The sequence below is a fragment of the Bos javanicus genome, chromosome 26, assembly GCF_032452875.1.
Source record: "Bos javanicus breed banteng chromosome 26, ARS-OSU_banteng_1.0, whole genome shotgun sequence".
In the NCBI taxonomy this organism is placed as follows: domain Eukaryota; kingdom Metazoa; phylum Chordata; class Mammalia; order Artiodactyla; family Bovidae; genus Bos; species Bos javanicus.
In genome coordinates, this window is record NC_083893.1 from 11175161 (window position 1) to 11201732 (window position 26572).

Here is a 26572-nt window from a genome sequence, read left to right on the forward strand (position 1 = left end):
AGTTAGGCATGAGACACAGCTGACCCAGAAAGCCAGGAATGAAGACAAAGTTGACTTCCCTGGAAGCATATGGACTGCAAGAGGTAGGGGTGGAATTACCAAGAAAATCAGGATTGGAACACTGACAGCCAAAAATACCAAAAGTACGTAGATTCAAGTTGTGCCTTCTTACCCACTCCATACGTTTCTCTGTAGCAAGTAGAGTATTTCAAAAAGGAGCTAGTCATTCAAACTCTAGTCAATAATGAAGGCCCCAGTAAAGTTTTATCTGTCGGGATTTTAGTCTGGTCCTCTTATTCCTCTTTATCCCTTCAGATCTGTTCTCAGCATCATTGAAGGCAGCCTGGTAGGGGCAGTAGTATGTGGAAGGTGAACCAAGGGAAGTTATACTCACATTGTAGTAACTGCCACCAACTGTGATTCAGACAACTTCAAGAAATAGGTAGAATAACCAGAGGCATTACAGCTTGTGAGTGTACCTGAAGTACCAGAGATGACTGTGATGACCAAAATAATGACCTGTATTCAACAGAGCTGAGCAGCCCCAGAAGAAGCCTTCACCAGCTTATTCACAGCTGCCATGAGGGCTACAGGCCTTGAACCAGACAAGTCCAAATTCAAAGTGACAAAGGGAGATGATAAAAGTGAGTGTGGGATGACTTAGACATCAAAAGACAGATTACCCATGTGGTCAGCTTGTACAAATATATATGTCTGTAATGGTAGAGGCCCATATCAAAATAACTGCTTTGCATTCATTAAAAGGTACTTCAATACGTTACCTTATTTAACTATATCAACACTGCAAATGAATGGAGCAAGCAACTCCTCAGAAGTCAGTTAAGTAACAATCAGAATCACATAAGGGAGGATCTTACCTCTCCACTCCCCTCTCAGGACCACAGCCTCTTGTTCCTCTGCAGTTGTCTTCTTAGCCAAAGTTCTCTGGATCGTTGAGATGTGGTTTCTTTTCCGCCTTAGTTTCATCTTGTCCTGTGATCAAGCCACACATACCTATCCCACCCCAAACAACTCCAACCCTCTCTGGCAGTGTCTTATTTCCTAAGATAAATGTGTTCATAAAGTATTTTATTGTACTTCAAGTGAATTAAAAAACAGATCTAATTACTAGAAACATGCGCAGAAGTGCCATGTATATATTCCTCTATTTGCTCTGAACTTAGGGGTCCTCTATAAGTGATTAACTAGAATCTTCTTCTTAATATCTCCTATTATGATGGCCTAAGCAGAGTAAGCAGCAGAATAAGGAAGGTGAGACGTGTGTTTTGGGAAAGCCATATCTCATGGGAGCACACAGGTGCCTCATGGGTAAACTCTGAAGGACGAGCATGGATTGGTGTCTCTCGGATTGAACACCGAAGACTGAGCACACTGGCTTTTCCTGTCCTTCAGGAAAAGCGACGCCTGTCTAAGCTGCTCCCAGCATCAAAGGGTAAAATGGGCTGAGGGTAAAGAGAGAGAGATGAGTACTCCAGAGTTCAGAAGTGAGCTGATAGGTCAGTTTCCTCCAAACATGTCCCTAACTCACCACCAGACTGGAGCAAAGCCCTGGGAAAGAGAGAATGCTAGTTCAGCCATATATTAGACTCTAGTTGAATAGCCATAGCTAACTCATAGCTACATAGAATATACTGTGTACTATGCTGTTCTAAGTGCATTGCATGTATTAAACTTATACAATGTTCACAAAATCCCTATAGATAAACATTTTTGTTATTTCCTTTTGCATATGAAGACACTGAAATTTGGAGATATTAACTAAGCCCAAGGTCACATAGCTAATAAGAGGTAAAAAAAGGATTCAAATCCTGGATGTCTGGTTCTAAAATACAATATACTATACAATATTATCTAGATAGGTCTAAAATTTGGAATGAAGGATGTGGGGAGATAGGACCAATCTTTACAGAAACTTAGGAGAATGCCACAGAGAATGACATGAGAGACAGACGTTCTACAGTCATAGGTCACCCAACACTTTCACAGAGAGTTCCAAACTCCCTGGAAGGAATTGTGAAAGGGACAGGGATTAACAACTGCTCTGAAACCACTAGAGAGAATGGCCCAAGAAATCAAGGGACTGAATCGTCTTACGAGTTGGATATTAAAAATCAGAGATTTGGGATAAATTCCTCAAAAAAGAAAGCAAGCCTTGCCTTGAACCTCCAAGCCATGGACCTTGGAAAGTACCTCTGAGCCCCTAATTCCACTGATTATTCCTTTAGCTTAAGAGACACTTCACCTCCCTTCACATCCTTTCCCTCTTCCATACCATTTTAACTCTAGCAACCTTACCCCCAATCTCACCAAAACAAACAACAAACATAAAAACCAAACAAACCCTGAAAATGAAAACTGCTTACAGGTCATTTGTATAGAAAAGCCTTTTATTGACAAAGTTTAGGAGAGAATCTATAATTTAATAATTTAATATTAGATAAACACTTTTTTAAAGGAAGAGAAAGGAAGAAAGCATAGAAGGAAAGATGGAGATGGGAAAAAAGAAGCAAAGAAAGAAAAGAGAGAGATGGATTGAAGAGAAACAAGAAAGAAGAAGGAAACACCCTCAACCATTTCTTGATAGTTCCACCTCTTGCCCTGATTCTGGGCCTTACCTCCTTCCCTCTCTCTACTGTTCTGAAATAAGAACCAATTCTACTGATTTCCTTAAAAAGAACAATTCAGTTTTCTCTTATCTTCATATACAGACCCACTTATGCACAACCAAATTCAAGTTGCTTAGTTCAACAAAAAGTTCTTAATGCTTATATGATACACTCTCCTTTGAAGGCAATTGTTGCTATAAATAAATAGCAGCCCCTTACAATTTCATAGGAATTACACATTTAAAAATAAATTCAGTCACTAAATCCAGCATAATTTGTATACAGTAAAACAAGGATGCTTTATGCTTCCAAATTACACAGAATACACTCCTCTATTCATTTGGTTTCAACATTTCTCAAATTCGACTCTGGTATGTGTTTGAGACTTTATCTTATACTTTATTTTTTTTCTTTATCTTATACTTTAATTAAATCCTTTATCAACTCACATCAAACCAATTAACACAATAGTAGGGGACCAAAAATGGGAACCAGGACAGCAACCTGAATTCCCAAAAAAGTCCACAAAGGGCTCAAACACTTTTTCACATTAAATTTTGCCTATGGCACGCTGCAGTCCATGAGGTTGCAGAGTCTGACATGACTGGGCAACTGAACATAACAATCCCTCGTTACGTCAATTACAATCATCACTTGTTTTAACTTTGATATGCTAAATAGAGAAGTGACCTAGGAAATAAGAATATATACAGAAAAATACAACACAGCACCTTTATCCCTATATTTGTATTGATACTTGCAAGAGGAAGAGGATAAATGTGGAATGGGTCGCAAGTAGGAAATGAGGGAGGGAAGAGAAGGAAATAACAAATTTTAATGTTTGTTCTAAACTTGGTCTTGTCCAGTTAAGCTGTAATTGGAGGCACCACCAACTTTAGGGACGTGGTCTCAATAATTCCAGCAGATGGCAGTGCAGTGCTGCATAACAGGTATTATAGTTATTTCAAAATAAAAACCACCAAAAAAACCTTCTTGAACCTCTGGACCCCTTAAGAAGAAAAAAACATACAAAGTATTCCTTTTTAGGGTTGAGAAGTAATTATTAAAGTATAACCCCATGCTCTGAAAATCTCTTTTTAATTTGTGAAGTGAACGTGGAAGTGTTAGTCACTCAGTCCTGTCAGACTCTTTGTGACCCCATGGACTGTAGCCTGCCAGGCTCCTCTGTCCATTGGATTCTCCAAGCAATACTGGAGTAGGTAGCCATTCCCTTCTCCAGGGGATCTTCCTGAACCCAGGGATTGAACCTGGGTCTCCCGCATTGCAGGCAGATTCTTTACTATCTGAGCCACCAGGAAGGTTTTAATTTAGAGACAGCAAATGCAACCCCAAATCCCAGCAGTCCCCAAAGTTCCAGACACCTCTGTGGATCCCCTCATCAAGGTTTTTATTACTGTCAGCTTATGCATGGTTTTGCATTGGCCTCAGGAATTGGCTTCCCTTGTGGCTCAGCTGGTAAAGAATCCCCCTGCAATTCAGGAGACCTGGGTTTGATCCCTGGGTTGGGAAGATGCCCTGGAGAGAGGAAAGGCTACCCACTCCAGTATTCTGGCCTGGAGAATTCCAGGTCACAAAGAGTAGGACACGACTGAGCTACTTTCACTTCTAGGAATCAACTAGAGCCCCAGGTAGCTGCATAAAGCAGCTTCCCCACATCCTTTCCCCTTACTCCCCAGCTTCTTCCCCTGAAAACAGAACAGGCTGTTTCCAACCCACTCAGTTCCATACCAGAGTTCCTCAGAATCATCTCAAAATTTGGCCCTTCATGAATTCTTCCTCTCCTAACCTCCAGCGTGTGCAGTGCCCTTAGCCCCAGGTCAGCATTGAAAACCTCTTGTGATCGTTCTCACCTGTGTTCGCTTCAATTTACCGATTAGTTGGTACACCTGAGACCACTGGACAGGGCAGTACGTGTGTTTTGAATTCCCCGCTATATATAACATGGTGCCAGATTCCAAGGAGGCGCTTCATAAATAGTTGTGGTTGATTAACTCCTCTCACCAACTCTTTAAAGAGTTTGTCAGCATGCCATCTGATTTTCAGTCACACCCGGTGAGTTAGAAGCCAGCCATTAGAGCAGGTTGACTCTAGCGGGGAACTTCTGCTACTGGCTGAATCCTGGTGCAAGGTTTTCGTGTCAAGTAAAAGCAGCTTGTTTGGTCCCTGTAACTGAAACCCCAGCTTTTCACACTTGAGGCACATGTGCTCCACTTTTTCCCAACTTTCTAGGGTTTCCTTGCATGGGCAGTGCTCCATGCCTGGGCCTGGCCCTGGGCCTAATTTAAGCACAACACAGTTATTTAATTAAACTAGTCTCAGTTCAACATTGGAGAAGGCAATGGCACCCCACTCCGGTACTCTTGCCTGGAGAATCCCATGGACAGAGGAACCCGGTGGGCTGCATGTCCATGGGGTCGCTAAGAGTTGGACACGACTGAGCGACTTCACTTTCACTTTTCACTTTCATGCATTGGAGAAGGAAATGGCAACCCACTCCAGTGTTCTTGCCTGGAGAATCCCAGGGACGGGGGAGCCTGGTGGGCTGCCATCTATGGGGTCACACAGAGTCGGAAACAACTGAAGCGACTTAGCAGCAGCAGCAGTTCAACATAGTCATATCATTTTTACATTCAGGCCTCAATCTAAGTTTTATTTAGTGTATTTCTACCAGCTCTTCTCTTTGCCACTTTTATTCCCTTTCCCAAACCTGCCCCATGATAATCAATGCTCTGGAAGTCCTGCTTCTTATATAGGACACTTCTCATCAGGTGTCCTATTTCGGCCCACTGAATTGGGAACATCCAATATATCCTACCTTGGGGCTTCCCTGGTGGCTCTGATGGTAAAGAATTTTGCTGCAGTGTGGGAGATCCAGGTTTGATCCCTGGGTCAGGAAGATACCCTGGAGAAGGGAATGGCAACCCACTCCAGTATTTTTGCCTGGAGAATTCCACAGACAGAGAAGCCTGGTAGGCTACAGTCCATGGGGTTGCAAAGAGTAGGACACCACTGAGCTACTAACACTGGCACTGTCAACGTATCCTGTGCATTCTGAGTGCGAAACTTCAAGCAAACCTGACCTTCTTTAGCCCCAACCTTGCTGCATTATAATTCTCTTTAGTAGCTGCTTCCTTTGTTCTTTTTTGTTTAGCTTGTGATTTTGTAGAGGTGACATTTAAAAATAAACACACAAATGAATATGGAATTATAATTAAAATATGTTCTCTGGTGGGAGAGAGCAGGGTGCTATGAGAACGTGTCATGTGGGTGGTGATAGTGTGATAGGCAATTTGTGTGCCTGTGTGCTCAGTCGTGTCCAACACTTTTGGGACCCCATGGACTGTAGACCACTAGGCTCCTTTGCCCATGGGATTCTCCAGGCAAGAATACTGGAGTGGGTTGCCATTTCCTACTCTAGGGACTCTTCAGGCACTGTGATTGAACCCACGTCTCTTGTGTCTCCTGCAGTGGCAGGCAAATTCTTTACCACTGCATCACCTGGGAAGCCCATTAAGTAATTTAGATGGAGGCAACAGTTCAGGGTAGGGAAGTGACATTTATATTGAAGCCCAAAGGGTGAGAAGTGAGTATCTTGAAGGATGACATATGCAAAATGACTTTGGAAACAGAACAGGGCACTGCAGTGTGGTGAGAACAGTGTAGCCCAACAGGAGGTTTGGAAGTGAAGCAGAAGCTCACCACGCAGGACATCATGGGCCATATTCCAGTGTGTAACGTCAGTGATTCTGAAACAGGCTTGCCCTGGGACTTCCCTGGCAGTCTAGTGGTTAAGATACCATGCTTCAAAGGCAGGGGAGGGGTGTATTCGACCCCTGGTTGGGGAACAAAGATACTACATGCCATGTGGTGTGGCCAAAAAATTAAAGAAAAAAAAAAGGCTTTCCCCCTCCCTGTTTGACCTTTAGAAACTTTTGAGTCAGATGTCCAAATTCTTCCCCCTCGGTGTTCCCACCTGATACACATTCAGACTCTGCTTAGGTCCCTGTTGAAAAAACAGGGACTGAGAATATGTCTTCACTTTTCCTAGGGTCGGGACCACCAACCCATCCATCATTTCAAGTGCCAGGAGGAAAAGACCTAACCTGCCATCACAGGAGTAACGGTTTTACGGGAAAACTTTAAAGGGGCTGCACTTTAAAATGCTAATTTTAATGCCTTTTAATGTCAATGCATTTTCAATGCATTACTTTGCCAACAAAGGTCCATCTAATCAAAGCGGTGGTTTTTCTAGTAGTCAGTTATGGATGTGAGAGTTGGACTATTAAGGAAGCTGAGCACCAAAGAATTGATGCTTTTGAACTGTGATGCTGGAGAAGACTCTCAAGAGTCCCTTGGACTGCAAGGAGATCCAACCAGTCCATCCTAAAGGAAATCAGTCCTGAATATTCATTGGAAGGACTGATGCTGAAGCTGAAACTCCAATACTTTGGCCACCTGGTGCGAAGAACTGACTCATTGGAAAAGACCCCGATGCTGGGAAAGATTGAAGGTGGGAGGAGAAAGGGACAACAGAAGAAAACATGTTTGGATGGCATCACCGACTTGATGGCCATGAGTTTGAGCAAGCTCTGGGAGTTGGTGATTGCTGGCATGCTACAGTCCATGGGGTCACACAGAGTCGGAAACAACTGAGTGACTGAACTGAATTGAACTGAATGTCAATGCAAATCTTCAGTGGAACATACACTAACTCCTCAAAAATAGGGAATTCCCTGGCAGTCCAGTAGTTAGGACTCCATGCTTTACAAGTGCCTGGCTTCAATCCCTGGTTGTGGAACCTTCAAGCCTCACCATGTGGCCAAAAAACATTTTTAAGGAAAGTATAAAAGTGTTTGTATTTAATTTTAGACCAATCTTAGAGCCTGGATCCCTCAGAGAGGCCTCTGACACTTAAATAATTAACAGTAATGAGTGAGTGAGTGAGTGAAGTTGCTCAGTCGTGTCCAACTCTTTGTGACCCTGTGGACTGCAGCCCACCAGGCTCCTCCGTCCATGGGATTCTCCAGGCAAGATTACTGGAGTGGGTTGCCATTTCCTTCTCCATGGGATCTTCCTGACCCAGGTCTCCCACATTGCAGGCAGACGCAAGTTAAAAGTGATCACTCTTTTCCAGAATTGAAGCACTTTTCACTTATTTGACACTTCCTTAAGCTTGGTGGTGCTAGTGGTAAAGAACCGCCTGCCAATGCAGGAGATGTAGGAGATTCAGATTCCGTCCCTGGGTAGTGAAGATCCCCTGGAGGAGGGCATGGCTACCCACTCCAGTACTCTTGCCTGGAGGATCCCATGGACAGAGGAGCCTGACGGGCTACAGCCCATAGTGTTGCTAAGAGTCAGACATGACTGCAGAGACTTAGCATATAGGACACAAGCTTCAGGTAGCTAGATCACATGGGGGCTAGGAAAGGAAGAGTTTTAGCCTGCAATTCAGACACCTGAAGGAAGTCCACAGCAAGGGGTCCCCATCAGCCTTGTAGGTAATGATGTGGCCCTTTAATATGTGACACTGACCACCCATACCCTCGACTAGCATGAACAAATTGTTCTTGCCAAATTTAGTTATTCCTTGACAACTGAAGGAAGACATGTCCTGTCAACATCTCAAATGGCTTCATCAGGAGTGGAGGCAAAGACGTAAAGAACTGTAGATGCTGGGACAATGGGTACTTCAAGTACATTGTACTTTTCTTTCTGGCTTTGTCTATGTTTGGAAAGTTTCATTATTAGTAAAATGTTCTAAACGTTTCCTTTTATGTCATTATTTATTATTTTCCTCACTTCTCCCACCAAATGTTTCTCTGTGCTAATGGGACAAAACCCCAGTTATCTCTTACTGGGAGCTGCTCTGGCAACAGGTTAAAAAAGACTCACAGCTTTGAAGTATAAGAAGAGAAACTCGGGTATTTATCTTGAATTCACACTATTTCACGTCAATGAGCAGTTTCTGCGTTAGATCTATTTGGCCCAGAAAGGTGAGTGCCAAATAGATATCACCATCTTCATCATCACGGGGCAATGGGGTTTCAGAAGGAACACACTGCCTGGCTGAGTAAGCATGACTTTGGTTATGCACAGCGTGCTCCCCAAACTTTTCCATGTGCCCCCACACGCAAACGCTCCCAAAGAGGAGTCTGGATCAACAGACAGCAAATTAAACCACTAAGCCTGAAGTAGTGGTCTTAATAGAACCAGGCTCTTAGGAAGTCTTGGAAATTTCCAGTCCAGGGTCTTCTCATCTATACTCATTGGAAGACTGAAGCATAATCTAAAGGATTTTATCTGCCCAAGGAAGGGCTTATTTCCAAATGGTGCAGTGACTACTGAGTCAGAAGTCATGAGACCTGATGCCTCAGTTTCCATGTTCATGAAAGGGTGAAAAGATAGGTTATTATGGGGATTAAGTAAGACATTGCATAGGAAGCGCTTAACACGGCAGCTAACACACTGAAGTACTCAATAAATGGTTTTGGCTTTTGTAAATTATTTGATTACTTACAACATCTTTATATGCCAGTGACATCTTGGCTTGACCCCAGATAGACCCACTCATAATCCAATTCAAACCCCTCGTGCAGGGGAAAAATGTTTTCCAAACATGACTATAAACTCATTTTATTATGCTTTTGAAATAAGAAAATATTATCATAAATATGTGATCTATTAGTGAAGTCACAATCTGAAAAAAAAAAAGTCAAATGGTACAGTGTATCTGCAGAAGTTACATATTTCTTTTGCTTTTTTTAACTCAATTTCAAAGTAGAACTTGCAGTGATATAAAGAAATATTTAAGATGTAAAATCATCCCACCACAATTTTGTTCTTGATTCCACAAAACAAACACATCATTCTCATGAATCTCTCCATTTTAAAATAAACAGTATAGGCACATGGAACGTGACAGTAAAATTTTGTATAGATGACAATGGTAACCTCTAAAATCTACATTTTCCTTACTGGTTTTCTAAAAATGCTGCTCCAAAAAGAAAAATAAAATACAAATGTATGCCTGTATAAAATCAGAATATCCCAAATATTTTATACAAATTTTTAAAAGCTCTGATCTCTATGCTCATTTCTCATGAATATTTATAATACTTTAGAGAAATTACATTGCAGAACAAGATAAACATAATTTTACTGTGACCATCATAGGAAAAAACATGTATAAGAATATTTATAACTCTTCATATTTCAAACAATCTTTAGGTTTGAAGATTTAAGAAATAACATTTAATATAAAGTGTTATTCCAAACACATACAACTTCATTTTAACTTTGACTGTTTACAGATATTTTCCAAACATTGCTTTTAAATGGCAAATGACAAAGAAAGTGGTTTCACAACTAAATCTTCAAACTAAGTATAAAAATAACAGGAAACATTCAAATTTCTCTTTGGAAAACATCTATGAGATACCAGCTTTCTGCTATCAAATCAAGTCAGCATTTCATTCTGAAAGCACTGTATTAATATGTAATTTTAAAAATAATCCAGTTATAGGCAAAGACTCATGCTGAATATACTTAGTCAACCTGGGTGCCCCTCATGGCTGTGTTTTTGCTTTCAGTACCTGTGTCCAGGCATTTGTGAGACCTCTCTGGAGACAGTGGATTGAATGACCTTCAGGGTCAAAATATTTCCTTGAGGTTCAAGACTTAGTTTTTTTTTTTTTGGCCATGGGGCTCAGCACGTGGGATCTTAGTTCCCCAACCAGGCATCAAACCTGAGGCCCCTGAATTGGAAGTGTGGAGTCTTAACCACTGCACCTCCAGGGAAGTCCCCAGATTTAAATTTTTTAATTAATTAAAATCTCCTTTCAAATGTATAACTTGCCCCTATTTACAAGTGCAGCATGATTTGGATTCAGGATTATAGTTCAGAGGACTTAAAATGGTTAGGGACAGGCTGGGGGTCTGACCTCTCTCTTATCTCCCCATGCCCTCCCCACTTCAATCTGAAGACCCAAACCATACGGAGATAGGGTACTGGGAAATGAGAGAACTCTTCTAATCCAGTGACTTAAGGTGTGTGAAAGAGTTCTATGAACTATAAAACAACACACCACTAGCCTTCTTAACTTTGTCCTTCCTCTCTCCTAACCAAAGCTATAATTCGTGAGAGGGCCATAGTGCTGAGGTTAACTCCCAAAGCCTTCTCATTCAGCTGAGAAGGATCACCAAGTTGCTAATGGTTATCTATAAAGAGATGAGGAGCAGTGGTGCTGGAACAATAATTGACACAGGGAGAAAGGAATCTCACTTTCAGAACATCTCTAGAATAATATTTTTCAGGCAGAACTCTCACCCTGTTTTGGATAATGATGAAGTTAAATGTCTGATCTGAAATGAAAACTCTCACCAGAGACCTGCTGATTCAAGAATTCAATTCCTGCCCAGCTGGAATGCTGCCAACATTTTCCCATTCTTAACAGGAAAGTCTACGGTTAAAATAAGTGCTTTATTTCTGAAGAAAAAAAGGGAAATGTTAGTGTTAACATTTCTGGTAAGATTTAGGAATCACCCATGTGACTTTGTGTGTTCTATCAATTTAAAGTATCATATGTGATAGCAACAGAGGCGAGCACCTGGCCGGAGGAAATGAGCTTTCAGTGGTGGTGGAGGGTGAGGATGCTAAGCCTTCTTCCTAGTGGAGCTTCTCATTAGGATGTGAAACAGAATGCTTAAGCAATAGATTCTTCAAACAGCAGTGATTAAAATGGGATGCCCCCTTTTCCAAACAGCATAAAGAAACCACATGTCAATGCTTCTGGCTTACCTTCTAACTGAAGAAGGAAGGTGGAGGGACAGAGAGTTTGAAACAAAGCTGTTCCAGTGTTATCTGCTTTAGTCATTCATTGAAATTTCTCCTGTTTTCAGGAAATTATGTCAGTTGTGTCCTAACATTCTCCTTGGTGTGATGCTCTTTGAGTTCAATTGTGAATCCCAAATAGGGAAACTCTCAGCCGGTCCAGTTTGCTTTGTTATTTGCTATTTTCCACCCCCCTACAAACATATTAATAAAACAATAAATTTCCTTGGAAGGCAATGCTTCTGCCAAAATAAAGTCCTTCAGAAACATATACAATCCGGTGTCCCACCTCTCTCAGCCCTGAAGATTCCTAGGCTCAAGGCCACTGGTCATGTGGGGCTGGAACCAAGCATTGCTAGAGCCACAGATTCCCCATCTCTCTGATCTAATTCTCTTGCTACAGAATAAGCCACCGAGCCATTGGTCCATAGCTGCAGCTTGGGATCTGATTCTCTGGCAAGGAACCGCAGCTGGGTTCTTTTCATCTTCTTTACAACTCTAGCAAAGCCAAGCAACAAAGAACTAAATATCATTGAGAATCCACAGAGAAGGAATGCTGCAGTGTAGCTGCCAGTCGTATCTACGAGCCAGCCTGTAACAAGCAACAGCAAAATGATATTGTTGAGGTGAAAATTTGACTATTTACTCACTCAAGTCTAATAATTTGTGAAGATAATAACAATAGATTGCTAGCACCACCACTATCATTTTGACACAAAAAATAGATCTAAAAGCATTTTGCAACAACTGAAAAATGCATTCTATTTTCTAGAGAAACTTCTAAAACAGATTGTTGTTATTATGTAAAGTGTTTGGAAGTACCACATTCTATACTAAGAATAATATTATTCTTAATACACAATAAATATTAGTTATTATTAATTTCATGAAATATGGTAGAAAAGATAAAAACATCATTCAAATTACAGAGCTTAGGATGATCTCTTTACCTAGAGTGTGAAGAGAATATAATTGTACAGAACCCTAGTAGTCATGTTCCCAGCACTCATATACTGTCTATCTTGAGTAACTGAACACGCTCCTAGATAAAGCAGAATCCAAATTTCCTATTAGATCCAGACATTTTACCCTATCCAGTTTGAAAATCAGATCGTTGGGCCATGTTAAAGTTTCAAATGCAGATTTCAGGAAGCGTAATTCTGTAATCACAGTTTTTTAAAATTTACCTGTTGTTGCAACAAATTAACCACAATATCGACTCCCGCTCTACATTTTGAGGAGAACCAGAGTATATGATATGCAAAATATAAGTCCCAATAATCAGGGACTCAATGGGGTAAAATTAGACATTGGCAGGAAATTATTTTGTAATTAAAAAGGTTTTTAAAGTTCCTCCAAACTTTACTTATGTGCCAAGAAAATCCACCACAGAAGTATACGACTTCTGCTCTCGTCTACTTCAACAATTAGTCAAAAATGGCAGGCAAAAATTATTAGAAGCCCCATAAAGTTTCCTACAATCCAAAGTGAAAGTGAAGGTTGCTCAGTCATGTCCAACTCTTTGTGATCCCATGGACTATACAGTCCATGGAATTCTCCAGGCCAGAATACTGGAGTGGGTAACCTTCCCTTCTCCAGGGCATCTTCCCAACCTAGGGACTAAACCCAGGTCTCCCACATTGCAGGCGCATTCTTTACCAGCTGAGCCACAAAGGAAGCCCAAGAATACTGGAGTGGATAGCCTATCCCTTCTCCAGTGGATCTTCCTGACCCAGGAATTGAACCGGGGTCTCCTGCATTGCAGGTGGATTCTTTACCAACTGAGCTATGAGGGAAGCCTACAATCCAAACTGTTACTCTCAAATAGTTTAGTTATGTGATTTACTTGTACATTTCTTTAGCAGCAAACAAGAGACTGAGTAAAGAACTGTCATCTTAAAAGTCACTAAATAAGAGAAGTATTACAACAGGAACTCACACACTAACCCTCTAATACCTAGCAATGAGTATAATGTCTGATATGCCAAATGCTGGAGAAGACTCTTGTGAGTCCCTTGGACTGCAAGGAGATCCAATCAGTCAATCCTAAAGGAAATCAGTCCTGAATATTCATTGGAAGGACTGATGCTGGAGCTGAAACTCCAATACTTTAGCCACCTGATGCACTGACTCATTGGAAAAGACCCTGATGCTGGGAAAGATTGAAGGCAGGAGAAGAAGGGGATGACAGACGACAGATGGTTGGATGGCATTACTGACGCAATGGACATGAGTTTGAGTAAACTCCAGGAGTTGGTGATGGACAGGGAAGCCTGGCATGCTGCAGTCCATGGGGTCGCAAAGAGTTGGACACGACTGAGCAACTGAACTGAACTGATGCCAAATGAAGGCCATGGTTTGACAAAAGGATCCAGGAATCCTCATTTACGTTCCATGACTGTTTAACAGAATCACAGCATTCCTAAAGGTTGGTAAATACAAAAACTGTCTATGGAGGGAGGATGTGAGAACATATTGGGGGTATTTTCTAAAACTGAAGCACTAAACATATCCTTCTATATCATGGAGTTTAAACTGACCAGGAATTTTTATCCGTAGCCATCAAGCAGTCACAATTTTCCCTGGTTTGACACTTTAGCAATTGCTGGGTTTGGAAATAACTTGAACTGTTGTCTATTTACAACAGTTGCTAAGGCAGAAATCCTGCCTTCTTCAAAATATCCCCTTCTTTCCTTCTAGGCAAATGTTTACTTCATTTCTCTTTTGCCTGTCTTCAGAGACCTTCTTCACTCTCAGTTTTAATCTAGGCAGGTAATAATCTGGACCAATCATTCTCATTCTTTAGTGTATGGGAGCATCACAAGAAAACTGCCTGAGAATGTAGGTTCCTGGAACTCACCCCCAAAGATCCAAATCACGGGTGGAGGGTCATGGAATCTGCAGTCTCACAAGGGTCCCAGGGGATTCTGTTGCAGTGATCTTAAGACCTCATTCTGAGAGACGCTGGTCTAGACTACACACCCCAAGAAGACGGAATGGGTTCTTACCTGTTTGCTGCTACACCAACAGCACCAGACACAGTGCTGATGTACCAGCAATAAATATCTGTTGAATTACTTGTTTAAGGCATGCAATACATATTTCTTGAATTATTTAATGCACTCAATGAATATTTGTGGAATTACTTAATCATGTTTTTAATGTCTGTTATCATTTTACAAAACATTCTAGATGCTTTATCTTGAGTCCCAAATCTGTGTATCCAAATTTGGCCTCCCTCTAATGCTCGGATTACATCCTTAAATACCTTATTGGGTATTTCAGATATCTGAGTATGTCTAAACAGTACATTTATTATTTTCTGGCAAAGCTACTCTCTTCAGCTTCCTTATTTCTTTCAAGTGTGCCATCATCTCCTGATATATTGGAGTTGTTTCCCTCCTTCATATCCCCACTTGCTAAAATCAGCTGATTTCCGCCCCCACAATGTCCTCCTTTGACCCCAGAGTTCATTCTCATTTCTGCTACAGAAGCCATAGTTCAGGCCTTTATCAGACAGCTCCTGAACTATCAGAAAGAAATTCTGCTTCTCCACTAAAGTACTAGATCATCTTTCTAAAACACATCCTTTGCACAAAAGCTGTAATACTTTAGAGACCCATATTCTCTGACATATATAGGGCCCCACCTCCTTTAGTGGGCACTGGAGACACTCCACTATGACACCTGTACATTAATATTTCAGCTCACCACCTACCTCATCATTCTACCTCTATGGCCGCCAGCCTTCCCTCTGAATGTGCCCAACTTATATTTAAATCTGAACAGCTGTTTCATTCCATTGCTCCCATCATTTGTGTGGAACAGAATCAAGATCCTAATTTGGGACTTTTTTTCCCCAAGTACACTAAGGTCCTCCATTAGTTGGAAGAAGATTATAGAACAAGGATGTAGGTGAGACCATGGTATTTTGGTGGCTCGGCCATTCCTTTCTCTTTCATTCTTCCCAACTTACTTTCACTTCTCATAGTATGTTGTGTGAGTTCACTGTTTTTACATCAATATGACGAAGAGAAGAGGTGACTGGGGTGCGGGGGGTTTCCTCTGGAAACTTACCTGCGATGGGTGGGCTCACCAAGTACGGCACTGCATGCAAGAAGTATACCACGCCGAGCGCTGATGACAGAGAGGTGGTCCCCACAATTTCTGCGGTCACTACTGGGATCAGAGTCACGTAGGCACCATCGAAGTAGCCAAAAGTACAAGCGAAAGGCACGAGCAGGGGAAGGCTTTGAAGCATTGGGAGGCAGAGATAGCACAGCCCATCCAGTCCGATGGCAAAGAGGTAGCAAACGTACTGGTAGTTCTTCAGACACCTGTGGATTTGAGACCAAGAATGAGTGCAGGATACACAGCTTCTATCAAAGAGCTCTAGAATCCTGGCCATGTAGCAGTAAGCACTTCATTTATAGAGATGGCCTCCCCATTGTGTGCTTTCTACCTTGTCTTCCTATCTTTCTTTTGGTATATGCAAATGCAAGAATGTTATCTTCCCAGGAAGCATTATGGTAGAAAATAACCCATGCACTAAGATTAGAAAGATAAGACGTTTGAATCCAGTTCTCCCATCTACTAACTGCCTAACTCTAACCTCAATTCCTTTAGCTATCAAACAAGATGTTGTCTATCTCAGAGTTAATCAAGGAAATTTGTGAAATAACACATAGAGTGTCAGGAGACTAATATTTTCTATAAGTCTACCATATTAGATGCTTTCAGATATGTCATCCACTAGTCTCCAGCTCTTCATATATGTTCAGTAACCCAAGGGGTTATACAAAGAGGAAGCCATAACATGAAGAAATGAAAATGATTTGCCAGAGATTATGATGGAAGGCAATGGCACCCCACTCCAGTACTCTTGCCTGGAAAATCCCACGCATGGATGGAGGAGCCTGGTAGCCGTCAGTCCACGGGGTCGCTAAGAGTCGGGTACGACTGAGCGACTTCACTTTCACTTTCCACTTTCATGCATTGGAGAAGGAAATGGCAACCCACTCCAGTATTCTTGCCTGGAGAATCCCAGGGACAGGGAGCCTAGTGGGCTGCCGTCTGTGGGGTTGCACAGAGTCGGACAGACTGAAGTGACTTAGCAGTAGCAGCAGCAGCATGATGGTCATGCATTAGGACTAAGTCTTATTTCAAGATCTCCCCAGTGGTACATCCATGAATATTTTCCCTTTGTAAATCCAAACCCATCTATGATATCAATTATTACAAAGACTCTGTATTATATCAGCATCAGCAATTTACACTTTATAAATTATGTAATAAAAGCAATTTATGCTTTTCTGCTTGTAATCTCATTTGAGCCTCACAAAATGCTATAAAGTCCTTAGGCAAATATTGAACTGGTCCATTTTACAGATGAAGACCCGTGAGGATCTGAGAGTTGGGTGATTTTCTCTAAGTCTCAAGGATAATATGGGGCAGAGCCAGGACAAGAACTTGGGTCTTTTATATCTTAGACTAGAAATCCCTCTTTCAGATCTGTATCAGACTGCTTCTGGTTGGGTTATTTGATTGTAAAGAAAGATACCCTTTTCTCTTCCCCACATTCCTTAGCTATTAAAACTGTGGCTTTTATATTTAATCCTAAATATTGTATTCATGATACCAGTGAATGGCAGTTGGATCCTGATTACTTCCCAAAGACATAACAGCTAAGAAGCCACATGATGATAGCTCTCCCAGCTCATAGCTCAAGTGTGAAAAGTCTGTCATTTAGGAGAATATGAATAGTTTGCTCTCTTCAATCTAGATTAGCATTAGCTGAAGAGACTGCTTAGATTTCTTAAAATACTGGTTTCTAAGTCTAAAATTATAATGAAACGATTTGCTACTTGCACTGTCAAACATAAATATGTGGTGCTACAGATAACGTGTTATTATTGACCTGGTCCTCCTACCTAGACTGGAGTCTATTCCTCTGTCTGTTGCCAGCCAGTCTCTGGGGTGGTTCAAAAGACACTAAAACCACAGTGACCAGTCAGAAGTTGTTTTACTGGAGGACTGACCTGACTTAGACTGGAATTAAATTTGTTACCAGAACTTGTAACTATCCTTTGCTTCTGCCATTTAGACATACTCATCATTCTAAATGATCTAGATCAGGTGTCAGCAAACTATGGCCAAATCTGGCCCACCACTTGTTTTTTGGACTTAGAATGGTTTTCCCATTTCTGAATGATTGGAAAAAATCAAAAGAACAATAAAATGTTGTGACATGCAAAAACTGTATGAGAAACTAAAATTTTAGTGTCCTTAAATAAAGTCTTATTGGAATATGGCCACTCTCTTTTGGTCACATATTGTCTATGGTTACTTTTGTGCTACAACAGTAAAGTTCGGTGGTTGGGATCATATGACCTACAAAGTCAATGAGACTTGATCTGTTTAATGTCTATCCCTGTACAAAAAGTTTGCTGACGCCTGACTAGAAGAACCAACATGGGAGTTGCCTTCAGATATTGAAAACCTGTTAACATTATTTAGACTTAGGTATTCTAGAGCGTAAGGTGATGAAAGTGAAGTTAAAGTCATTCAGTCATGTCTGACTCTTTGCAACCCCATGGACTAGAATTCTCCAGGCCAGAATACTGGAGTGGGTAGCCATTCCCTTCTCCAGGGGATCCTCCCAACCCAGGGATTGAACCCGGGTCTCCCACGTTGCAGGTAGATTCTTTACCAGCTAAGCCATCAGGGAAGCCCAAGGTGATGAAAGGAAACTCAAAGCTTAAAGTTCCTTGTGGGGAACCAGCGGTGGTTTCACAGGTTTTTACCTTCTGTCAGTTAGCCATCCGAACGTGATATTGCCAATAATGTCAATCACCCCAAGAATAGACATAAGAAAAGCAGCTTGCTGATGAGTCACTCCGACACTCAACGCATAAGGCACGAAGTACACAAACAGAGGACTACAGCCATAAGCCATAAACAGAACAGAGACGGCCAACACAACGAAGTCCGACATCAGTAAAAAACTGTATTCCTGCTGCAAAGAGCCACAGAGGCAGGTCTGCACCCATTCTTTAGTCCAAGTCGAACAGGGAGACGCCTGCTTAAAGTCTTGTGTCTGAGTTCTGCAGACATGGTTCTGCTCTGGAGTGGTTTGGTCCTCTTTAAGAGTGATTGGCCGCATCAAGGCACCACAGACACAGAGATTCAAAACGAAGCCCCCAAGGATGAGTAATGCTCCCCTCCAGGAAAACTGTTCAATGAGGAGCTGAACCACAGGAGCCAGGATGAAGATGCCAATGCCACTTCCTGACAGGGAGATCCCATAAGCAAGGGCTTTCCGTCTGCTGAAATACTTGCCAACCATGGCAATAGCTGGAGAATAACAAAGTGCAAATCCAAGACCTGGTGATAAAGAGAAGTCTATGAGTCTAATGGCATGTCATGAATAGCCACTGAAAGAACATCTCTCAGAATCATACTATTGATAAAGAGAAGTCTATGAGTCTAATGGCATGTCATGAATAGCCACTGAAAGAACATCTCTCAGAATCATACTATTGATAGAGAGAAGTCTATGAGTGCTAATGGCATGTCATGAGTAGCCACTGAAAGAACATCTCTCAGAATCACACTACTGGCATTTAAGAGGATCTGAACCTCAGGTAAATCCCTTTAAAATTGCTTTCTACATCAAGCTGAAAATGAGTCTCCCCTCACCAGCCATCCACAATTTGGAAAGTATAGCATCTGTATGACTTTCTTCTTGGGAAGAAAAGCTTTAAGGGACTATGACTTAAGCAAAATAAAATGAAGACTTTAAAAACTATTATACAAGTTAAATTTGAATTAACTAGAAAATCAAGGTAACACTGACCTGAGAAATGTATTCTCACCACAATGATTCTTTTTTAAATAAAGTTAACTTTAGTAAATTAAATGATCTCTGGGTAATTTAAGTATTGTTAAATTATCGATAATACTTACATTATTAATAATACTTAAATTATCCAGAGAATTACTTCAACTCTTCACTGCACATGAAGACACAACCCTGATTATCTGGACCACTTTGGAATTTGTGTTTAAATAGCATATGTGATCCTGTGAAAGTTCCAGAGTACTTTCAAATATTAAGAAACATGCTCATTTTATCCATGAACATAGCATGTACATAGAGCAACCTGAAAATACCTCCAGCAGAAAGTCTCTTCAAGATTTTCCAGTTCTATTTTTTTTAAGTCAAGAAAATCAGAAAGGCTTTAAACCTGGAATTTAAACATCAAGGAAGGAAAAGGAGAACTGCCTGCACCTCCTATTTCCATCTTCGGAGCAGGGTGAGCAATGATCCCAGTTTGCTTGGACGGGGGTTTCCCACATGTGAGGCCTTCAGCACCAGACCCAGGACAGTTTCTGGTAAACTGAGAGGATGGGACACCCTAGTGGTCAGGCCTTTTGGGTGACAGGGGACAGACACCTTTTTAGCTGACAGAGCTAGATTTATAACCTCACTGTGAGATTATGTCTTTTATTGGCCAAATCATGCTAGTCCCTCCAACCAATCTTGATCCTCTGCAGTCCCTGTAAGTGTGATTTATGGAATGCACATCGGTTGCTTCTCTTTCTACGGACTTCATTCTCTAACATATATTTCCATAACATTGAAAGAGAATGTGTGATGTAAGAATATTCACAAGAGGCTTTTTTTTTTTAAACTGTAAACCCCCCTTTATTGGACAATGATACTCACTAAAAAGTAAGGGCAACTCAGGTCAACCGCAGATAGTATTTCAATGTCTTGGCAAAGACGTTGGGAGAATGATCATTGCTAAAAATTTATGTTGCCCTGGCTAATGTTGCTCTGCTTCTGAGTGAAGGATCTCAGCCATACATGGTTGCCCAAGGAAAGTCAGCAGTCACTGTTCTCACGTGGCTGAATTAAAGTGGTGACACAGTTTCATTACGTATGACAGTCCATTAAATTTCTAGCCCTTTTGTTTAATGTTTGGTAGGCAGACGTTCAGCTAAATTATGCATCCAACAATATGAATATTTTATGAATTACTGCTCTGTGGGCAGGCTTAACAACCCCTGGATAGGGTGGGATGAGAAGGGTGGTAAAAAGTGCCCTTACCTGTAAGAACTCCCAGAGTGAGGTAGAGATGCTTCAGGCTGGTGGCAAATGAGCCCAGGATGAGACCAGTAGATGCAAGCAAGCCACCCAGCATGATTCCCACTTGACAGGAAAAATGGTTACTGACAACACTCCCAAGTGGAGCTTCAAAAACAATAATAAATAGGTTCAACATAGAGGCCTTGAGGGCGCTGTGTGAAGGCTGTGGTGCATCAGTGGAGCAGATAACCATCCATCCTCAAATCCTTGAGCCCACCCCACTCATTCTATGGATAGAAACCGAGGAGAGAGGAAAGGACGTGTCCATGGTCCCACAGAGAACAAGTGGCAGGGCTAGAATCAGGATCAGGTTTCCTGACTAGCATTTGACTGCTCATTCCGTTTCTCCATTCTAGAATGGTCATAATCCCAGGAGAATGGGCTGCTTTTCAAACAGCAAGTCAGCTCCTTTAAACAAAGGCCTTGGATAGAATGTAAACACACTGCATCTAGTGTGACCCTGATTTAGCTCAGCGGTTGCACAGTGATAGGCCTTGTACGTTTCACATAATATGGATCATACACAGTTAACGATAGTCATGACAGGTAAATGGTGGAGAAGAAAGTGGGCAGCACTGCATGGCCAGCAGTGTTATGCGAGAAAAGGCCAGGGAGAGAGATCATAGACACGCTTCACAATCTGGCACTGCTTCCGGGCTTTTGGAAACCCTGTGCATGAGAAACGAAAGCCCAGAAAATCTAGGAAATGCGATAACATTTCAGTTAGCCTCATTCTATCTATGGTTTAACAATGTGTCAGAATTATGCCAACTTCCAGGTTTATAGGATAATAATTAAAGCTGGAAGAGACCAAAAAGAAACTGAAGTTCAGGGGAATATGACATACCCAAGATCACTAAAAAATATTCAGCTCAGGGAACCTGACGCCGAGCACAGTATTATTTCACCCTATTATTCTGGCTTCTTGGGTCTTTCAGGCAGAGGAGATGGGTGGAGGAAGCATGTGAATTTCTTTCTAAAGAACAATTCATGCAGACACCAGTACTCATGGTAACAAGATCAGAAGAGCCAATTCTCTGGGTATCTGTGGAGTGTAATTTTTATATAGATCAGGTTAAAATTGGGGCTTGATTCAAATGTACATGATAGAATCAGTCATCAGCCTAATATCCCATCTAGTTAGAATAGTAGCTGGATGCATATATAACCTCTAGATAATAGGAATGAGCTAATCTCCTAAAAATATATTTAATTCTCCAGGCTGATGCTGTGATGGCTGTTGGAAAGTGACAAGATGTATATGAGACTCCATGAAAAATGTTCACTTCTCTGCCCATCGTAGTGCAGATATGGCCCCAAGTATGTCCCAGATTTGATTCTGCAGCCTCTTGTCCATACTCCGAACTCAACCAATGAGCAAACGGTATACAGTAATTGTGTACAAGAGGACTCAAGGCCTTGGATAGAATTTAAATACACTGCATCTAATGTGACCCTGCTTTAGCTCAACGGTTCACACGGTCATTGTAACCACAGTGGTCACTGAAGGCCATTTATTCCTCTTTGGGGGATTATAAATATTCTCCAAAAGATAACAGTGGGAGAAATGAGTCACCTGCATCCTTCAAGAAAGATAAACATGGCAGTTCTCAGTGCCATGAGCACAAGTGTGCTCACACAAAGACAATGACTACTCATCTGACCCTGAAAATCAAGTGATCATCTTACCGTTTTAAATTAAAAAGATAGGCTAGAAAACCCGAGTTACGATTTTTTGATCCCTTCTGACCTTCCAGTGTTATCGGTAGTGTCAACTTAGTGGTCTTGTGAAACCTAGAATGGCACTCAAATTCCTTCCAACCAAGGAACTACATCAGAACAAATCAACCAGCTCCTGATTATGTACACTTTTCTAAAAATAAATATGAATCAGAACCTAGAATGGAATACTGATGTTATTTATGTTACTAAACCATATAGTATTTTCTTCTGCAACCAAGATATGGCCTGAAGAGATCACAGTTTTTTAAAAATATTCAGGAGTCAATAAATGAAAGGATTAAGTGGGTCAAGCCTGCAAATAGATGATTTCAATTGGACCCGATCTCATAACATTTCTATGACGCTCATGTAGTAACTTTGGTTGGAAATTTTTAAAAATTTACTGTACAGATGGAATGAGAGACTCCATGAATCTTGAGATCACTCTACACATTATATATAGCACCTCTGTGGTTCTGGAAGGATATAATAGCCATTGTGAATATGCTTATCTTATGATTGCAACATTCTATTTTTCCACAATACTTCTCTAAGAATGAAGACTTATGCATGAAAAATGAATCAGTGAGCCAAATTTTGAACCCTCTGGGAAGGAAAGAGAGTGAAAACAAAACTCGAGGCATGATGTACATGTTACTGGCACTTATTTAAGGAGACTGCATGGAAATGACTCACAGTGCCTTCTAATGGCTGTTTACATGGCTGGAAAATAAGGGGGCAACAAGACAGAGTGTACAGTGTACAGTTAGCTGCGTCCAAAATCAGGACGAGTCCTGTGATGCCTGGCTCCCTAACTTGATATGGAAGAACCAAATGGTAAGTATCCAATCGACTGTACTCACGACCTGGTCCATCCGACATCAACCAAGAACATGAATTCCAACAGCACGTCTGATTGAGTTTGGTTAAAGGCAGGATCATATTTTTCCTTTACATACTTTTAGTCAATTTTTACCATAGCCCTTCTACTCAGAAAAACAGGTCATCAAAGACAGTGGAAGGTCACTGTTATGTACAGTTCAAAGGGAGCCAGTAATTGTCTATCCCTGGAGATACTTACCACAGAGCATGGTCACACAGTCTACAATGGAATGGATCCAGGCTGTCTGTGCATAATCCTGAGAGAAGTATGTCTGGAACTCCACAAAAAAAATTGAAATACATCTGAAAAAAAGTGCAAGTATTTTATACAAAAAAAAAAAAAACCACAATGAATATAGATTTGAACAAGAGCTTCAAGTTTTGGTTCAATCAGCTGTTCCAGTCTCTAAGGGTTTTAATCGATTTTGACTGATTTTCAATGATACATTGCTGGTCCATTGTAAGTGGGAAATCAGAAGCTAACCATTGGACATTCTAAGGGATAAGACCAAGTGTTCATTCACTACAGGGGCTGTGAAGCCAAGTAGATGTGAAGATCACTGCTGTAGGAAAAGTCTTGTGGAAAAGACGGCAGGTCAAACACATGGGTTCTTACTCAGCTTAGTGTTTCACTAACATCTGTAGCTTCTAAGAGATGGCTGTACAAGTTATGATTTGACAATAAACAGTTATACATCACCCAGCAATTTCACTTCTAGGTTTTAACCAAAGTTAATAAACAGATAATGGTGATAATAATAATAGAAAATAATAATACAAAAAAAAGATACACATATATTGTGGATAACTATTTATAATAGCCAAATGTTGTCACCAACCTATTTGTCCACCAGTAGGGACTGGTTTAAAATTAAAAGATGCTGAAATGATAAGGGACTGAAGTTAAAAGATGCTTGCTCCTTGGAAGAAAAGCTATGACAAACCTAAATAGTGTATTAAAAATCAGACATTACTTTGCCAACAAAGGTGTCTAGTCAAGTCTGGTTTTTCCAGTAGTCATGGATGGATGTGAGAGCTGGACCATAAACATGGCTGAGCACCGAAGGATTGATGCTTTTGAACTGTGGTGTTGGAGAAGACTCTTGAGAGTCCCTTGGACTGCAAGGAGATCCAACCAGTCCATCCTAAAGGAAATCAGTCCTGAATATTCATTGGAAGGACTGATGTTGAAGCTGAAACTCTAATACTTTGGCCACCTGATGGGAAGAGCTGACTCACTGGAAAAGACCCTGATGCTGGAAAATATTGAAGCAAGAGGAGAAGGGGACAACTGAGGTTGAGATGGTTGGATGGCATCACCAACTTCATGGACATGAGTTTGAGCAAGCTCAGGGAGTTGGTGATGGACAGGGAAGCCTGGCATGCTGCAGTCCATGCGGTTGCAAAGAGTCAGACATGACTGAGTGACTGAACTGAACTGAACTGAGGGACTGCTTAAGTAACTTAGACATAGTAGACATAACGTCCCATGTCTGGCCTCTGGGAAGTGAGGTCACTCAGTCGGGTCTGACCCTTTGTGACCCCATGGACTGTAGCCCACCAGGCTCCTCCATCCATGGAATTTTCCAGGCAAGAGTACTGGAGTGGGTTGCCATTTCCTTCTCCAGAGGATCTTTCCCACCCAGGGATCGAACCCAGGTCTCCCACATTGCAAGCAGATGCTTTTACCATCTGAGCCACGAGGGAAGCTCCCTTGTGGAGTTATAGCATATTAATAAAATGAAATATTTATTAGGTATTTGATTTATTGACTTGGAAATAAAGTCATAATATAATGTTAAGAAACAAAGTAAGTTACAAAATAGTTCACATAGAAAAGGCTTATTGTTATAAAAACACAGTTTATGTAACAAAAAAAGCCTCAAAGCATATAAACCAAAACGTATCCAGCCATTACATGTGCATGGTGATGTTGTAAATGTTTTTTATTTTGTTCTGCACTTTGAATTATTTGACAGTGAATATTTCTTATACAGAAACTTATGTGTGTGTGCATATACATATATACGAGAGTATGTATACACAGACAGAAACAAAGAGACAGAATTTTTTATGTTGAAAAACAGAAAACTACTTGGGAAAAACAAGACATAAGTGAGTCAGAAGCAACAGTTTATACCATCGTGCAACTCAGAAGGAACCTCACACAGATTAGTAGGCTGTCTAATGCAGGCCAGGAAGCTTTTAGAGCTCTAAGATACAGGGAAAGAAATCAGGCTTGCAGCTGGGGATGAGATAGAAGGGTATCTGCCTCCTGGGACAGGCCTTACATTCCAGCTCCTTATGCTTCAACAACTCCTGTTGCTGCTTCTGCTGTTGCGTCGCTTCAGTCGTGTCTGACTCTGTGCGACCCCATAGACGGCAGCCCACCAGGCTCCTCCATCCCTGGGATTCTCCAGGCAAGAACACTGGAGTGGGTTGCCATTTCCTTCTCCAATGCATGAAAGTGAAAAGTGAAAGTGAAGTTGCTCAGTCATGTCCAACTCTTAGTGACCCCATGGACTGCAGCCCACCAGGCTCCTCCATCCATGGGATTTTGCAGGCAAGAGTACTGGAGTGGGGTGCCATAGTAGCCTGTTATTTATTCTCCCTGACTCTCCAGTTGCTGTTGGAAGTGAAGGTGAGTAGATGGGAAAGTTAAAGAAGAGGGAAGAGAATGAGGAAGCATGAGGACAGCAGTGTTAGGCAGATCTGGCTTTACAGTTTACAACCTATACAATTGCACATAATCTGACACTTAGAGGCATAAAACTTGGTTTAACTCAGCTGTCACTGTCTTAAAATTCCTTATAATTTTATCTTTGAAGTTGGGTTTTGTAAGTGAAGTCCACTGGGACAATGAAGCACGCGTGTGAGCAGAGAAGAGCCACAGATTCTTCAGTCTGCAGTTCTTAGAGATGCTCCAGGGCACAAAACTCCAGTAGACTTGTGTGGGAGTCCAGTAAAGCTCAGCCGAGTACAAGGTAAGTGTGTTATACCTCCAACTGAGTGATCATGGACAAAGGGCAAGAAGAGAGACCAGGCTTTTCTTTCAAACCAAATCTTGCTTCAAATGCAGAAGGCAGTGATGCTGTCAGAAACACAAAGGTCAAGGATTCCTATCAGATCCTTTGTTACTCATGTTGCTTTTCTGTATTATTTGGTCCCGTATGCTGAAAATGATGACACAGAAGGAAAGAAAAAGATGGGGCTACTGGTAATATTAAGATGATCAGTGGATCTGTGCTAGTTTCCATTTTTCTTTACTCAGAACAACACTAAAGAGAAAACTAAAAACATCATGAAAAATCAAGATAGATTACTGAAAAAGGAAAAGCT

At 41.3% G+C, this 26572-nt stretch overlaps 1 protein-coding gene across 3 annotated transcripts in view; it reads right to left on the bottom strand.

Moving 5' to 3' along the window:
* Nucleotides 1-9265: 9265 nt before the first annotated feature.
* SLC16A12 (solute carrier family 16 member 12) overlaps nucleotides 9266-26572 on the bottom strand; it is a 99721-nt gene continuing 82414 nt past the window's right edge. For 2 of the 3 annotated variants that reach the window (XM_061402759.1, XM_061402758.1), the window contains 5 exons: nucleotides 23433-23536; nucleotides 20591-20734; nucleotides 18282-18861; nucleotides 15556-15815; nucleotides 9266-12070 (listed from right to left, as the gene is read on the bottom strand). In XM_061402759.1, the coding sequence (XP_061258743.1) occupies nucleotides 11808-12070; nucleotides 15556-15815; nucleotides 18282-18861; nucleotides 20591-20734; nucleotides 23433-23536 (1351 nt within the window). In that variant the 3' untranslated portion in view covers nucleotides 9266-11807. The remainder of the gene's footprint in view (nucleotides 12071-15555; nucleotides 15816-18281; nucleotides 18862-20590; nucleotides 20735-23432; nucleotides 23537-26572) is intronic. The other variant, XM_061402760.1, reaches the window with a different exon arrangement.